We start from the raw sequence: 14,108 nt of genomic DNA on the forward strand, positions 1-14,108 counted from the left end.
TCTGTGTGGGTGTGTGAGTGAATGTTTCTCTGTGTGGGTGTGAGTGAATGTTTCTCTGTGTGTGGGTGTGAGTGTGTGTGTGTGAGTGAATGTTTCTCTGTGTGTGGGTGTGTGAGTGAATGTTTCTCTGTGTGTGTGTGAATGTGTGTGTGTGTGTGAGTGAATGTTTCTCTGTGTGTGGGTGTGTGAGTGAATGTTTCTCTGTGTGTGGGTGGGTGTGAATGTGTGTGTGTGTGTGTGTGTGGGTGTGAGTGAATGTTTCTCTGTGTGTGGGTGTGAGTGAATGTTTCTCTGTGTGGGGGTGTGAGTGAATGTTTGTGTGTGGGGGTGTGAGTGAATGTTTCTCTGTGTGTGTGTGTGAATGTGTGTGTGTGTGTGTGAGTGAATGTTTGTGTGTGTGTGTGTGTGAGTGAATGTTTCTCTGTGTGTGAGTGAATGTTTCTCTGTGTGTGGGTGGGTGTGAATGTGTGTGTGTGTGGGTGTGTGGGTGTGAGTGAATGTTTCTCTGTGTGGGGGTGTGAGTGAATGTTTCTCTGTGTGGGGGTGTGAGTGAATGTTTGTGTGTGGGGGTGTGAGTGAATGTTTCTCTGTGTGTGGGTGGGTGTGTGAGTGAATGTTTCTCTGTGTGTGGGTGGGTGTGAATGTGTGTGTGTGTGGGTGTGAGTGAATGTTTCTCTGTGTGTGGGTGTGAGTGAATGTTTCTCTGTGTGGGGGTGTGAGTGAATGTTTGTGTGTGGGGGTGTGAGTGAATGTTTCTCTGTGTGTGGGTGGGTGTGTGAGTGAATGTTTCTCTGTGTGTGGGTGGGTGTGTGAGTGAATGTTTCTCTGTGGGTGGGTGTGTGAGTGAATGTTTCTCTGTGTGTGGGTGGGTGTGAATGTTTCTCTGTGTGTGGGTGTGAGTGAATGTTTCTCTGTGTGTGGGTGAATGTTTCTCTGTGTGTGGGTGGGTGTGAATGTTTCTCTGTGTGTGGGTGGGTGTGAATGTTTCTCTGTGTGTGGGTGTGAATGTTTCTCTGTGTGTGGGTGTGTGAGTGAATGTTTCTCTGTGGGTGTGAGTGAATGTTTCTCTGTGTGTGGGTGGGTGTGTGAGTGAATGTTTCTCTGTGTGTGGGTGGGTGTGAATGTTTCTGTGTGTGTGTGAGAGAGTGAATGTTTCTCTGTGTGTGGGTGTGTGAGTGAATGTTTCTCTGTGGGTGTGAGTGAATGTTTCTCTGTGTGGGTGGGTGTGTGAGTGAATGTTTCTCTGTGTGTGGGTGGGTGTGTGAGTGAATGTTTCTCTGTGTGGGTGGGTGTGTGAGTGAATGTTTCTCTGTGTGTGGGTGGGTGTGTGAGTGAATGTTTCTCTGTGTGTGGGTGGGTGTGAATGTTTCTCTGTGTGTGTGAGAGAGTGAATGTTTCTCTGTGTGTGAGTGAATGTTTCTCTGTGTGTGGGTGTGAGTGAATGTTTCTCTGTGTGTGGGTGTCTGAGTGAATGTTTCTGGGTGTGGTGTGGGTGAGAGTGAATGTTTCTGGGTGTGTGTGTGTGTGTGTGTGTGTGTATGTATATATATATATATATATATATATATACAGGGTATTGCCCCTCTGTACAGACCCCGGGATGGGCCTGATCTTCAGTGCTGGTGTGGCCCTGCAGGGGAGTGTGGGTGGTACTTGGTGTGGACGTCGCTGTCCTGGTGAGATTCTGCCCGAGGTTCAGGCAGGACGCCGCTGTAGCCGGCAATACTGAACACACACGAACATGACCACCACCAACAAGAGACTGACAGCGCTCCCAATGACACCGGGCCTACTCCGGGATTCCTCCTGGTGCACTGTGAGGGTGCGACAAGACAGACAGAGAGAGAGATTGATGAGGAAGAGGGCTGACGTTCACGTCAGGGAGTTGCAGACACACCCTGGGGTCAACGCTCGCAGAGTTTGGGGGTGATGGAGCCTGGGGTCTCACTCCCAGTGATCGTAACTCTGTCTGTGTTCCCACGTGGACCACAGCGTCCAGAGTCCCTCTGTCCCGTTCCATCGCAGTCCAGAGGAGAGGGGGGGCGGGAGGGCAGTGTAATCCCAGGAGCCCCCCCCGGCTCCCGGATAGAATCTGCCCCCCCCCCCACCGTTACTGCCTTCCTGTCTGACTCTGCACCACACCTCCCCCCAACCCCGAAAACTCAACAACTCGTCACTCTGTCCCTCCCCTCTCGTCACTCCGTCCTGTTCCCCTTGGTCACTCTGTCCCCCTCCCCCCGGTCACTCTGTCCCTCCCCCCTGGTCACTCTGTCCCTCCCTCGGTCACTCTGTTCCCCCTCCCCCAGGTCACTCTGTCCCTCCCCCCTGGTCACTCTGTCCCTCCCTCGGTCACTCTGTCCACTGGACACTCTGTCCCATCCCCCGCCGTCACTCTGTCCCTCCCCCCCGGTCACTGTCCACTGGACACTCTGTCCCATCCCTCGCCGTCACTCTGTCCCTCCCCCCCGGTCACTCTGTCCACTGGACACTCTGTCCCATCCCCTGCCGTCACTCTGCCCCTCCCCCCGGTCACTCTGTCCCATCCCCCGCCGTCACTCTGTCCCTCCCCCCCGGTCACTCTGTCCACTGGACACTCTGTCCCATCCCCTGCCGTCACTCTGTCCCTCCCCCCTGGTCACTCTGTCTACTGGACACTCTTTCCCATCCCCCGCCGTCACTATGTTCCCCGTTCATTTTGTTCCCCCCGGTCACTCTGTTTTCCCCCCCCCCCCAGTCACTCCGTCCCCTGGTCACTGTCCCACCCTCCCGGTCACTCTGTTTCCCCCACCCCCGGTCACTCCGTTCCCTGGTCACTCTGTCCCACCCTGCAGTCACTCTGTCTCCCCCAGTCACTCTGTCCCCCACCCTGCGGTCACTCTGTCTCCCCCGGTCACTCTCTCCCCCCACCCCCCGTCACTCTGTTCCACCCTCTGGTCACACTGTTCCCTCTCTGATCACTCCGTGCCCCCCGGTCACACTGTCCCCACCCTGTGGTCACTCTCCCCTGTGGTCACTCTGTCCCCACCCTGTGGTCACTCCATCCCCTGCCGTTCCCAGGTTTGCTGACGGTCTCCCTGCACTCTCAGTGGAGTGATCACCTCACTCCTGCCCCCCTCTGGCTCCTGACTCCACCATGTCCAGCCCCCAGCCCCCTGGAAGGGACAGGTCAGACCTGTGTCCGTGTGCCGTGGGGGGAGTGACCGGTGGCCGGAGTTGCCGCTGACCACAGAGTGACCCGGAGCGCTCCACACCCCTTCGGCCCGGACAGCTCTCTCTCTCACCCACACACTGCCCTCCAGCAACAAACACACTGGAGCTGTTCCAGTGACACTCCTTCATGGCGAAAGCTGGTACTCACTTGTTCATGTCAGGAGTTCAAACACACACAGGGTTCCTTGTCTGCCTTCCCCACCCCGGGGGTGGTCTCACACCCACCCCCATAACCTCGCCGACACCTCCCACAGCTCCCAGCGCACGGACTGGAGGGGGTTACACAGATAGGGAGGGGGTGTAGGGGGTGTAGGGGCTGGTGGGGGTTACAGAGATAGGGAGGGGGTGTAGGGGGTTACAGAGATAGGGAGGGGGTGTAAGGGGTTACAGAGATAGGGAGGGGGTGTAGGGGCTGGAGGGGGTTACAGAGATAGGGAGGGGGTGTAGGGGCTGGAGGGGGTTACAGAGATAGGGAGGGGGTGTAGGGCTGGAGGGGGTTACAGAAATAGGGAGGGGGTGTAGAGGGTTACAGAGATAGGGAGGGGGTGTAGGGGCTGGAGGGGGTTACAGAGATAGGGAGGGGGTTTAGGGGCTGGAGGGGGTTACAGAGATAGGGAGGGGGTGTAGGGGCTGGAGGGGGTTACAGAGATAGGGAGGGGGTTACAGACATAGGGAGGGTGTGTAGGAGCTGGAGAAGGTTACAGAGATAGGGAGGGGTGTAGGGGCTGGAGGGGGGTTACAGAGATAGGGAGGGGGTGTAGAGGGTTACAGAGATAGGGAGGGGGTGTAGGGGCTGGAGGGGGTTACAGAGGTAGGGAGGGGGTGTAGGGGCTGGAGGGGGTTACAGAGATAGGGAGGGGGTGTAGGGGCTGGAGGGGGTTACAGAGATAGGGAGGGGGTGTAGGGGCTGGAGGGGGTTACAGAGACAGGGAGGGGGTGTAGGGGGTAGTGAGGCTCCTACCTGCACTGGGGCTGCAGTGTCTGGTGCACCCCTGGGTGTGCTCTGTGCTTGGGTGCCCCCCTCCAGCCTGACAGATGGCCTGGCTCTGTGCGGTCTGGTTGAGGAGGGGGTTAGTGACCAGGCAGCGCACTCTGCCCTCTGTGCCAGCTGGGAGCTGCAGGGGGGCGGCCCGGAGCAGGTAGCTGCCCCCAGCAGCAGGTATCCGGGTTCCTGCAGCCCCTGCTGGGATTCGGCTCCCGTTAGCCCAGCGCCAGTGCAGCTCCGAGCTGGGGTATCCTCCCCAGGCCACACAGCTCAGGGTCACCCAGCTCCGCGTGGAGAGGCATCTCACCTCCGGGTCACTGTAGGGGGCTACGGGGGGGAGAGAGAAACACAGCCATCAGCCAGGCCCTTCGGCCCATCCTCACCCCCTCACCCCCAGCCTGTTCACCCTCTCACCCCCAGCCTGTTCACCCTCTCACCCCCAGCCTGCTCACCCTCTCACCCCCAGCCTGCTCAGACCCTCAGTCCCATCCAATCCATTCTAGCCCCCTCACACCCAGCCTGTTCTGGCCCTCCGTCCCATCCAATCCATTCTAGCCCCCTCACCCCCAGCTTGCTCAGACCCTTCATCCCGTCCAATCCATTCTAGCCCCCTCACACCCAGCCTGTTCACACCCTTCGTCCCGTCCAATCCATTCTAGCCCCCTCACCCCCAGCCTATTCAGACCCTTCGTCCCGTCCAATCCATTCTAGCCCCCTCACCCCCAGCTTGTTCACACCCTCCGTCCCATCCAATCCATTCTAGCCCCCTCACCCCCAGCTTGTTCAGACCCTTCGTCCCGTCCAATCCATTCTAGCCCCCTCACCCCCAGCTTGTTCAGACCCTTCGTCCCGTCCAATCCATTCTAGCCCCCTCACACCCAGCCTGTTCTGACCGTCCGTCCCATCCAATCCATTCTAGCCCCCTCACCCCCAGCCTGCTCAGACCCTTCGTCCCATCCAATCCATTCTAGCCCCCTCACCCCCAGCCTGTTCAGACCCTTCGTCCCATCCAATCCATTCTAGCCCCCTCACCCCCAGCCTGTTCTGGCCCTCCATCCCATCCAATCCATTCTAGCCCCCTCACCCCCAGCCTGTTCAGACCCTTCGTCCCATCCAATCCATTCTAGCCCCCTCACCCCCAGCCTGTTCTGGCCCTCCGTCCCATCCAATCCATTCTAGCCCCCTCACCCCCAGCCTGTTCAGACCCTTCGTCCCATCCAATCCATTCTAGCCCCCTCACACCCAGCCTGTTCAGACCCTCCGTCCCATCCAATCCATTCTAGCCCCCTCACACCCAGCCAGTTCAGACCCTTCGTCCCATCCAATCCATTCTAGCCCCCTCACCCCCAGCCTGTTCAGACCCTCCGTCCCATCCAATCCATTCTAGCCCCCTCACCCCCAGCCTGCTCAGACCCTCCGTCCTATCCAATCCATCCTGCTCCCCACCATCCCCTCCCCCCAGCTGGGTCAGCTCCATCAATGGCTTGTCCCCCACCCTGTTCACCATCTCCACTTCCAGACTCCCCCACCCCCACCCTAGAAGATTCCCAGGCAGAGAGTGGGCAGCCTGTATGCCGTCGGAACAGCCGCAGCCCATTCGGGCCATCTGACACTGATAGCCCTCCGCTCTCCCTTTTCCCAGGATTCCCCTTCCTGAGTAAACATCCCTCCCGGCATCGCCAGCCCTCTGCGGGAAAGGATCCCCCAGATCCCCTCCCCTCGGAGAGAGAAGGAATCCCTCCCCGTCTCTGTCTCCGATGGGACACCCCTTGCTCTGAGATGATTCCCCTCTGGGTCCTACACCCCCCATCCCCCCCCCCCCCCATCCCCTTCCCCCCACCACACACACACACACACACACACACAGAGCAGGGGGAACAACTTCTCCACATCTGTTCCCGCTGACTGAAGACATTCTTCCCGATAAACCTCCTTCCTAATCCCAGCTTTTCTCCACTTCCTCGGGCTCAACCTGTCTTAGAATGCTCTGTCAAACCCCAATGCCTGACAGACACAGGGCGAGAGAGAGAGAGACAGAGGAGGGAGGGAGGGAGAGACAGAGAGGGAGGGAGAAAGACACAGGGAGAGGGAGGGAGAGAGACAGACACAGAGAGAGGGAGAGACAGAGAGATGGAGGGAGGAAGAGAGACACAGAGAGAGAGAGACAGACAGACAGAGAGGGAGGGAGAGACAGACAGAGAGAAAGCCAGAGAGGGAGAGCGAGAGAGAGACGGAGGAAGGAGGAAAGATAGACGGAGAGGGGGGAGAGAGAGAGAGAGCAACAGACAGGGAGGGAGACAGACAGGGAGAGAGAGAGAGGTGGGTTGGGGGTGGGGGGGAGAGGGAGAGGAACAGACTGACAGATACAGGTACACGTGGGCAAAGAGAGACCCAGGCAGATGGAGAGAAACAGCAGCAGAATGAATCCCAGGACAATGCTCTGGACAGCAGGAGGGAGCAGGAGAATCGACGTTTCGGGCATAAGCCCTTCACCAGGCCCGAAGTGCCCGAGACGTCCACTCTCCCGCTCACTCGGACGCTGCCTGACCTGCTGTGCTTTTCCAGCACCACACGGTCGACTCTGGTCTCCAGCACCTGTAGCCCCTCACTGTCTCCAGCCTTCTGGACGTATGGGGTTGGCAGGTGGTGAGAGGTGAATGCAATTCAAGCAGTCTAAAAACTGCTCAACTAATCGCGGACCTGTCTATCTCTGTCTTAAACCCACCCAGTGCCTTGCCCTCCCCAGCCCTCTGGGTCCCACAGATTCCCCACCCCTCCCTCCCACCTGAAGAAATTCCTCCCCATCTCCGTTCCAAAGGGTGGTCCCTTCGCTCGGAGGCTGTGCCTAGTCTCCCCTCAGGGTGGAAACATCTTACCCACCTCCCCTCTATCCAGGCCCCTCAGTTCCAATCAGATTCCCAAATCCCTCTCCCAACATCCTTCCAGACTCCATCGAGCACAGACCCAGAGCCCTCAACCCCTCCTCAAATGACAAGCCCTTCATCCCCGGGATCATTCATATAAACCTCCCCCTGGACCACCCATCCCCAGCACATCCCTCCCTTAGATACAGGGCCCCAAACTGCTTCCTGTATTCCATTGGCCATGCTAAATTACCCCATAGTGTTCAGGGATGTGTAGGTTAGGGTGGATTGGCCATGCTAAATTACCCATAGTGCTCAGGGATGTGTAGGTTAGGGTGGATTGGCCATGCTAAATTACCCCATAGTGCTCAGGGATGTGCAGGTTAGGGTGAATTGGCCATGCTAAATTACCCCACAGTGTTCAGGGATGTGTAGGTTAGGGTGGATTGGCCATGCTAAATTACCCCATAGTGCTCAGGGATGTGTAGGTTAGGGTGGGATTGGCCATGCTAAATTACCCATAGTGTTCAGGGATGTGTAGGTTAGGGTGGGATTGGCCATGCTAAATTACCCATAGTGTTCAGGGATGTGTAGGTTAGGGTGGGATTGGCCATGCTAAATTACCCATAGTGTTCAGGGATGTGTAGGTTAGGGTGGGATTGGCCATGCTAAATTACCCATAGTGTTCAGGGATGTGTAGGTTAGGGTGGGATTGGCCATGCTAAATTACCCATAGTGTTCAGGGATGTGTAGGTTAGGGTGGGATTGGCCATGCTAAATTACCCATAGTGTTCAGGGATGTGTAGGTTAGGGTGGGATTGGCCATGCTAAATTACCCATAGTGTTCAGGGATGTGCAGGTTAGAGTGGATTGGCCATGCTAAATTACCCCATAGTGTTCAGGGATGTGTAGGTTAGGGTGGATTGGCCATGCTAAATTACCCCATAGTGTTCAGGGATGTGTAGGTTAGGGTGGATTGGCCATGCTAAATTACCCCATAGTGTTCAGGGATGTGTAGGTTAGGGTGGATTGGCCATGCTAAATTACCCATAGTGTTCAGGGATGTGTAGGTTAGGGTGGATTGGCCATGCTAAATTACCCATAGTGCTCAGGGATGTGTAGGTTAGGGTGGATTGGCCATGATAAATTACCCATAGTGCTCAGGGATGTGTAGGTTAGGGTGGATTGGCCATGCTAAATTACCCCATAGTGCTCAGGGATGTGTAGGTTAGGGTGGATTGGCCATGCTAAATTACCCCATAGTGTTCAGGGATGTGTAGGTTAGGGTGGATTGGCCGTGCTAAATTACCCCATAGTGTTCAGGGATGTGTAGGTTAGGGTGGATTGGCCATGCTAAATTACCCCATAGTGCTCAGGGATGTGTAGTTTAGGGTGGATCTCGCCAAGCCCCGCCTACTCTCTGAGTAAAGAAACTCTGACATCTGTCCTATATCTATCACCCCTCAGTTTAAAGCTGTTCCCCTTTGTGTTTGCTGTCCCCATACTTAGAAAAAGGTTCTCCCTGCCCACACTGTCTAACCTTCTGATTATCTTAGATGTCTCTATTAAGTCACCTCTCAATCTTCTCTTTAACGAAAACAGCCTCAAGTCCCTCAGCCTTTCCTCGTAAGACCTTCCCTCCAGACCAGGCAACGTCCCGGTAAATCTCCTCGGCACCCTTTCCAAAGCTTCCACATCCTTCTTATAATGCGGTGACCAGAACTGTACACAATACTCCAAGTGCGTCCGCACCAGAGTTTTGTACAGCTGCAGCATGACCTCATGGCTCCGGAACTCAATCCCTGTAGAAATAAACACCAACACACCATGCGCCTTCTTAACAACCCTGTCAACCTGGGTGGCAACCTTCAGGGATCTATGTACCTGGACACCGAGATCTCTCTGTTCATCTACACTCCCAAGAATCTTACCGTTAACCCAGTACTCTGCATTCCTGTTACTCCTTCCAAATTAAATTTTTAAAATAAATTTGGAACGAAGAATCTAACGACAACAATGGATGCATTTTCGGGGAAAAACCACATCTGGTTCACTAATGTCCTTTTAGGGAGGGAAGCTGCCATCTTTACCTGGTCTGGGCCTACACGTAACTCCAGACCCACAGCAGTGTGGTTGACGCCTAAACTGCCCTCTGGGTAATTAGGGGCAGGCAATTAGTCAGGGCCTAGCCAGCAATTCCGTCCCCCCTCGACTGAATCATTAAAAAATAAAATTGGGCCGTAATGTAAAATCCTACCTGATTATGATCACTATTTCCTACCTGCTCCTTTAAGGCAAGGCTATTAATTAGCCTTTTCACCCCCAGGTTGAAATGTCTCATCCTCGGGGGAGCGTGCAATTTAGGGTGAGAGGGGAAAGTTCAAAGGTGATGCGAGGGGGCGAGTGTTGTTACACAGAGAGTGGAGCAGGCTGCCAAGGGGATGGTGGTGGGGAGAGGGACAGGAGAGGAGAGTAAGGGGCTCTTCGATAGGCAGATGAATGGAGGGTTATGGGCCGATGGAAGGGGACGAGTTGAATTTGGCGTCGTGTCCAGCACAATATGGTGGGCTGAGTGGCCTGTTCCTGGGCTGCTCAGTTCTCCGTTCAGAGAGTACTGATCCAGAAACCCAGTTTGGACACCCTCCAGGAATTCATCGCCAACGGCATTTGGACTGATTCGGTGAACTTAACCTATTTGTAAATTGGACGCACCCACATTCCACCCATCCCTGGTTTAGACTCAGTCTGACATTACTGCTACTAATCCCTTTCAGTCTGCCCTTGGCCTCCTAACCCTCCATCCCTTGAGTATTCATCTGCCTATCGAAAAGCCCCCTTACTCTCTTCTCCCGTCCCTCTCCCCACCACCACCCCCTCGGCAGCGTGTTCCCAGAGTCCCGCCACTCTCTGTGCAACAACACTTGCCCCTCACATCACCTTTGAACTTTCCCCTCTCACCCTAACTGCTTGTCCTCCCCCTCTCACCTAGTATTGGACATTTCGACCTGGGCTGTAGAGGGGGGCAAGTTTCTGACCCTTGACGGAATGAGGCCCAGCCTATTTCTATAGGCCCCAGGCTTCACTGAACCAGTCCAAAATCTCACCCGTCCCGGATGGTAAGAGGTGGAAAAAGTCCTTCCCCAGTGAAGGGATCTGGATCTGATATTGTGAGTGCCTCACAAGGATATTGTGCTCTGGATAGAGTGAGGGAGAGGGGGGTGATTGGCTACCTCCAGGGAAGACCCAAGGGGAAATGCCTAAGCTCTCCTTGTGAGGCCTGGGTTAATGCCTCGGAGCCCTTCAGATCATTTCAAATAAAAAGAAAGAAAAATAATGCATTAGAATTTTCTGGAGGGTGATCTGCTTGTGGGGTGATACAACATGGTGGGAGGGACAGAGCCAATCCTTGGCCTGGCCTGAGGTGGGACAGAAGAAAGATCCAGACACAGGACTCCAGGTGTTGTCTCCCTCCCACCTTGCCCAGTTGCAGGAAGACTTCCCCCACGATTACAAGACGACTTTGAAAGCAGCTGGCCTCCGAACGCTCACTGACTTTGACACAAGAAACGGGAAAGGAGATGACAGGGGCTGCCCTCATATTTTCACACAAACCTGGAGAGGCAGATTGGTGACGCTGACCGACCTTCGGACATCCGTGAACGTCCAAAACATTTATTTTGTTTGAAAGGGGAGAGAGAAATAGATTGGTCACTGCCCCAACACTGAAGGTAAGCTTCAGACTACCTTGTGTTTGCGGTTAGGAGTGTATTCTAACTTGAAAACAACTTGAAAACTTCCATCAAGTCTCCCCTCAGCCTCCAGAGAAAACAGTCTGGGCTTTTCCGGCCTGTTCCTTGGAAGCTCATCCACCTCTAATCCAGGCGGCATCCCAGGATACCTCTCCAAAGTCCAGGTTGGTCGGAGGAGTCCGTTTCCGTGCGCTCTACGGCTCTCTGACGACAGCTCGGTGATCCATAGCCCAGTCCGAACACCTTGGGATCTGCCGATCTACGATTTCCTCTCTCTCTCTCTCTCTCTCTCTCGGTGTAAAGCACTGACCTCGCCCCTGGTGAAGCGCATCGTCCCTGCCATCTCCTCCAATCCCTTCCACACTCGGAAACACCCGGATACTCACTTTCCCAAACCCTTGGCCCTGCTCCATCACATCTCCAGCTCACCTCGACTTCTGCGTTTTAGGCAACAGGCTATTTACAGAAGTGACTCAGATTCAGATGAACCCCCTTTAGTTAGTCGGAGGCCGTATTGGTCGTCTCTTTTGAGTTCTATTTTGGCGTGCTGCCCTTTTGTTTCCTGTTGCTAGTTTTGGTTCCCTCGAACGCGAGGCTTCCCGTTCCCCTCTCAGCCAGGATGACACCCTTCCCCCAGTCACCACTGCTGACAAAGTCAGACCCAGACCTTGCTGAGATACAGCCCAGTCCCTCCAGCAGCCTCACACCGCAGCAGGGAGCGAGACACCGATGCCTCAGCCCACTGATGCCCACGTCGCCAATTGATTGGTTTCTGTGTTTCTGCGCTCACTGGGACGCGGGATGGGGAAGAACCACTTTCGACGGCCAACCTTTCAATCTCATAGAAATCCCGACAGTGGCCGTTCAGCCGATCAGAGTCTGCGACTACCTTCCCAAGAGCAACCCACGGAGACCCAAGCAGTTCCCCCAATCCCTGTAACCGCATATTTTCCACAGTTAACCGAACTAACCTACATATCCCTGAACACTATGGGGTAATTTAGCATGGCCAATCCACCCTAACCTACACATCCCTGGGCACTATGAGTAATTTAGCATGGCCAATCCACCCTAACCTACACATCCCTGGGCACTATGAGTAATTTAGCATGGTCAATCCACCCTAACCTACACATCCCTGGGCACTATGGGTAATTTAGCATGGTCAATCCACCCTAACCTACACATCCCTGGGCACTATGGGTAATTTAGCATGGCCAACCCACCCGAACCTACACATCCCTGGGCACTATGGGTAATTTAGCATGGCCAATCCACCCTAACCTACACATCCCTGAACACTATGGGTAATTTAGCATGGCCAATCCACCCTGACCTACACATCCCTGAACACTATGGGTAATTTAGCATGGCCAATCCACCCTAACCTACACATCCCTCAACACTATGGGGTAATTTAGCATGGCCAATCCACCCTGACCTACACATCCCTGAACACTATGGGTAATTTAGCATGGCCAATCCACCCTAACCGACACATCCCTGAACACTATGGGTAATTTAGCATGGCCAATCCACCCTAACCTGCACATCCCTGAACACTATGGGGTAATTTAGCATGGCCAATCCACCCTAACCTACACATCCCTGAACACTATGGGGTAATTCAGCATGGCCAATCCACCCTAACCTGCACATCCCTGAGCACTATGGGGTAATTTAGCATGGCCAATCCACCCTAACCTACACATCCCTGAACACTATGGGGTAATTCAGCATGGCCAATCCACCCTAACCTGCACATCCCTGAACACTATGGGGTAATTTAGCATGGCCAATCCACCCTAACCTGCACATCCCTGAACACTATGGGGTAATTTAGCATGGCCAATCCACCCTAACCTACACATCCCTGAGCACTATGGGTAATTTAGCATGGCCAATCCACCCTGACCTACACATCCCTGAACACTATGGGTAATTTAGCATGGCCAATCCACCCTAACCTGCACATCCCTGAACACTATGGGGTAATTTAGCATGGCCAATCCACCCTAACCTACACATCCCTGAACACTATGGGTAATTTAGCATGGCCAATCCACCCTGACCTACACATCCCTGAACACTATGGGTAATTTAGCATGGCCAATCCACCCTAACCTGCACATCCCTGAACACTATGGGGTAATTTAGCATGGCCAATCCACCCTAACCTACACATCCCTGAACACTATGGGACAATTTAGCATGGCCAATCCACCCTAACCTACACATCCCTGAACACTATGGGGTAATTTAGCATGGCCAATCCACCCTAACCTACACATCCCTGAACACTATGGGTAATTTAGCATGGCCAATCCACCCTAACCTACACATCCCTGAGCACTATGGGGTAATTTAGCATGGCCAATCCACCCTAACCTGCACATCCCTGAACACTATGGGGAATTTAGCATGGCCAATCCACCCTAACATGCACATCCCTGAACACTATTGGGTAATTTAGCATGGCCAATCCACCCTAACCTGCACATCCCTGAACACTATGGGGTAATTTAGCATGGCCAATCCACCCTAACCTACACATCCCTGAACACTATGGGGTAATTTAGCATGGCCAATCCACACTAACATGCACATCCCTGGGCACTATGTGGTAATTTAGCATGGCCAATCCACCCTAACCTACACATCCCTGAACACTATGGGTAATTTAGCATGGCCAATCCACCCTAACCTGCACATCCCTGAACACTATGGGTAATTTAGCATGGCCAATCCACCCTAACCTGCACATCCCTGAACACTATGGGTAATTTAGCATGGCCAATCCACCCTAACCTACACATCCCTGAGCACTATGGGTAATTTAGCATGGCCAATCCACCCTAACCTACACATCCCTGTACACTTTGGGGTAATTTAGCATGGCCAATCCACCCTAACCTACACATCCCTGAACACTATGGGGTAATTTAGCATGGCCAATCCACACTAACATGCACATCCCTGGGCACTATGGGGTAATTTAGCATGGCCAATCCACCCTAACCTACACATCCCTGGGCACTATGGGTAATTTAACTTGGCCAATCCACCCTAACCTACACATCCCTGGGCACTATGGGTAATTTAACTTGGCCAATCCACCCTAACCTGCACATCCCTGAACACTATGGGTAATTTAGCATGGCCAATCCACCCTAACCTACACATCCCTGAGCACTATGGGGTAATTTAGCATGGCCAATGCAACCTAACCTGCACATCCCTGAGCACTATGGGGTAATATAGCATGGCCAATCCACCCTAACCTACACATCCCTGAACACT

General features: G+C 54.1%; 1 protein-coding gene across 1 annotated transcript in view; it reads right to left on the reverse strand.

The window, feature by feature from the left end:
- Positions 1-1,695: 1,695 nt before the first annotated feature.
- LOC132809325 (CD276 antigen-like) overlaps positions 1,696-14,108 on the reverse strand; it is a gene marked incomplete at its 5' end in the record, with an annotated part of 16,572 nt that continues 4,159 nt past the window's right edge. Inside the window, 2 exons of the mRNA XM_060822527.1 lie at positions 1,696-1,814; positions 4,172-4,522. Coding sequence (XP_060678510.1) covers positions 1,696-1,814; positions 4,172-4,522 — 470 coding nt within the window. The remainder of the gene's footprint in view (positions 1,815-4,171; positions 4,523-14,108) is intronic.

Source organism: Hemiscyllium ocellatum, unplaced genomic scaffold (genome assembly GCF_020745735.1).
Source record: "Hemiscyllium ocellatum isolate sHemOce1 unplaced genomic scaffold, sHemOce1.pat.X.cur. scaffold_1046_pat_ctg1, whole genome shotgun sequence".
Lineage (NCBI taxonomy): Eukaryota > Metazoa > Chordata > Chondrichthyes > Orectolobiformes > Hemiscylliidae > Hemiscyllium > Hemiscyllium ocellatum.